At 39.7% G+C, this 3,217-nt stretch overlaps 1 protein-coding gene across 1 annotated transcript in view; it reads left to right on the top strand.

The window, feature by feature from the left end:
* Positions 1-841: 841 nt before the first annotated feature.
* SARC_05847 (hypothetical protein) overlaps positions 842-3,217 on the top strand; it is a gene marked incomplete at its 3' end in the record, with an annotated part of 3,220 nt that continues 844 nt past the window's right edge. The window contains exon 1 of the mRNA XM_014300285.1: positions 842-2,155. Coding sequence (XP_014155760.1) covers positions 852-2,155 — 1,304 coding nt within the window. The 5' untranslated portion in view covers positions 842-851. The remainder of the gene's footprint in view (positions 2,156-3,217) is intronic.

Here is a 3,217-nt window from a genome sequence, read left to right as displayed (position 1 = left end):
GAATAGAAATATTATAAATATATATTATATATATATATATATAGTATATCTTTGAAAATGGACATGTATATATATATATATGTATGATACGAGGGTAAACCCTATATACTCATCACTCCACCATAGATCATTTATATTTATGTATATATATATATATATATATATATGTATATATATATGTATATATATATATATATGTATGTATATATATGTATATATATATAGGTATATATATATATATATATATGTATGTATTTGTATATATATATATATATATATCTATATGTATATATATATATATATATATATATATATATATATATATATATATATCAATATATGTATATATATATATATGTATATGAATACGTATATGTATACGTTTTTTGTAATATATACGTATTTATAACATATACGTATCTGTATATGTTGATGTACATATATGTATGGGGCTTCTTTGTCACAGTGTATCATGTGCGCGCCTAAATGCATTATTGTCATCTGAGGAATGAATCTCCAGTGAAGATAAATGTACTTAGTTATATACATATAGAAATACCTGAGAGGATAGACCTACCACTTATTATTAGCCCCATTAGATATACGCATTCAATGGTTGATAGATACAACTAAGAATCTTATGTATCATGCCGACCCACGCCCAGTCCATTGACATACGCGGTCAATGTGCTGTATCGTTGCAGTTCGGTTTGTATAGCTGTTTGTACCTCCATCTTTAAGGACTTACGCGCGTGTGTACTCATATAACGTCTATACTAACGTTTGTGTCTCTAAATGTTGTCACCCTCCTACCTGGTAATAACCAATGCATGCCCTTTCAACAGCTGTTGATGACCTCCAAACACGGTCGACACGGACTGTCCGTATTGCTAGGAATTAGTCTGTTGCCTAGCAACGCCTGCATAGGCCGGCGCCCTCACTCTTCAGACACCAATCATCACAGCCATTCCAGGGAAACAACTGCACCAGAACATACTGTAAGTGCCAAACAACGCAATCAGACCCACACAGATACAAAACCACACACACCCAGTCACACGGTTATCGCCGGGAAGAGAGGCGAAGACACTCACACCCCCTCAGACACCTCAGGTAGAGGTTCAACAACAGAGACGAGTGCAGGCCAGCGCACAGCGACACACACGCACACACACATGAATGCGCACATGAACACGAACGGGGCAGAAGCCGATGATAGGACAGGCACAGGGAAAACACCCGCGGCGTTGCTGGCGGTTATTGCCACAGACAAACTAGTGTACATCCGACTACTGCCCATGGCACGCATAGTGCACACGGTGAGTGTAGCAGCAGCGCTAAAGGGCACACGCCCGCTCACGGCACCCCAAAGACTACCTCGGTCTCAGCAGGGGCCAAAGCGCCGCCGAACACCCAGTACATACAGCACCACTAGCACAACTAGTACAGTCAGTGAGACTAGTGTTAGTAGTACGGCTGGCGCTCAGGGTGTGCGTGGCTTGCAGATGCGAGCAGAGGATACCAAGGGATTCGGAGGGGCGAGTGACCCGGGAATGCAAAGCCCAGATACGAGGTCTATTTATAGCACAGACTCCGCGATGCTGGGAGGTGAGGGGGAGTTGGGTGCACGCACGCACGCACAGATGCAGACACCCGTGTATAACAATGAGTATACGAACACATCTGACCGACCACAGACACATACACACACACACACATACATACATACACAAACAGTCATGTCAGAACTCCACGGATTGGCCAGTGAAATAGCGAAGGAGCCTCTCAATGAATTGGGTGCGAGTGTGCATGCAAGTGCTATAGATGCGTGTGCAAGTGTAGCCTGGCTGTGCGCCAGCGATCCCTCACCGAAGGGTACACGGTCACACACACCCGAACAGGAACACACACCCGCACACGCGTATGCCGACAGCACTATGATAGCGTACGGGTGGGACAACAGGGCCTTTGTGGACGCGCTTGTGGGGGTGTCCATTGATGGGGAGAGGACTGGTGCACCTGCCCTGAATCTGGAAAGGAGGGCTGAATATGTACTGCCTTGTGGACTGGTCAGTGTCGTATGGCTGACCCGGGCAAGACTAGGAGTGCTGGATGTCAACGAACACCTGCATGTGTTGGAGTTGGGGCCAAGAAGGTGAGTGAGGATCTCACAATGCGGCTATATACACAATCTTACAATGCAGCTATATACGCAATCTCACAATGCGGCTATATACACAAGCGTATGCATGTGTTTTGTGTGAGAATGTATGCATATATGACTATGGCTTTGGGGTAGATGTATATATACACAAGCATAATCCTCAAACGCCGGCCTAGATATCGTTGCTGTAGTGTTGCTGTGTCTGCACGTTTTTATATTTATTTCCTATGTGCACGAGCAAGGTTACCTGCCCCTTCTGTGTCAGCACATATAGGGCCACACAAATACGAGAGATGGTGTTTTGCAACGCTTTATCGAGTATAAGATAAGATATAGTATAACATATAGTATTAAATAAATAAATTTAACGTATCGTATTAAATATGCATAACTTAGAGTATTAAATTCGTATCACATATAATATTAAATATGCATAACAAATAGAATTGAATATATACATCATATAGTATCAAATATGCATAACAGAGTTTTAAATATACAGAACAAATAGTATGAACAGCATATAGTATTAAAAATATATAACATATAGTATTAAATATGCGTAACATATAGTATTAAATATATATAACATAATATCAAATATATATAACATATAATCTAAAATATGCATAGCATATAATATTAAACATATATAACCATATAATATTAAATATGTATAACATACAATATTAAAGTTACATAACATATAATATGAAATACATATAGCACGTAGTATGTCATATACGCATGAATATACACTTGCGTATATGGATCTGAAGTGTAACACATGAGCGTGTAGATCATTCGTGGTTATTACAGTTGAGCATCGAGATCACTGCATGCGCATATAGACGAAGCGCCTGATTATTGTGTACCACATATGCCACTCTCCTTATCGAGCACTCGATTAAGGTCTGCATCGTGTCCAAGTTTGTCAAATCGTGCATTATATATATATATATATATGTGTGTGTGTGTGTGTGTGTGTGTGTTTGTGTGTGTGTATGTGTATATATATATATATACATATCTATATATATATATATATATTAA

This window comes from Sphaeroforma arctica, assembly GCF_001186125.1.
Source record: "Sphaeroforma arctica JP610 unplaced genomic scaffold supercont1.391, whole genome shotgun sequence".
Lineage (NCBI taxonomy): Eukaryota > Ichthyosporea > Ichthyophonida > Sphaeroforma > Sphaeroforma arctica.
Note: the sequence above shows the minus strand (reverse complement) of the source record. Positions and strands in the feature narration are given on the sequence as shown.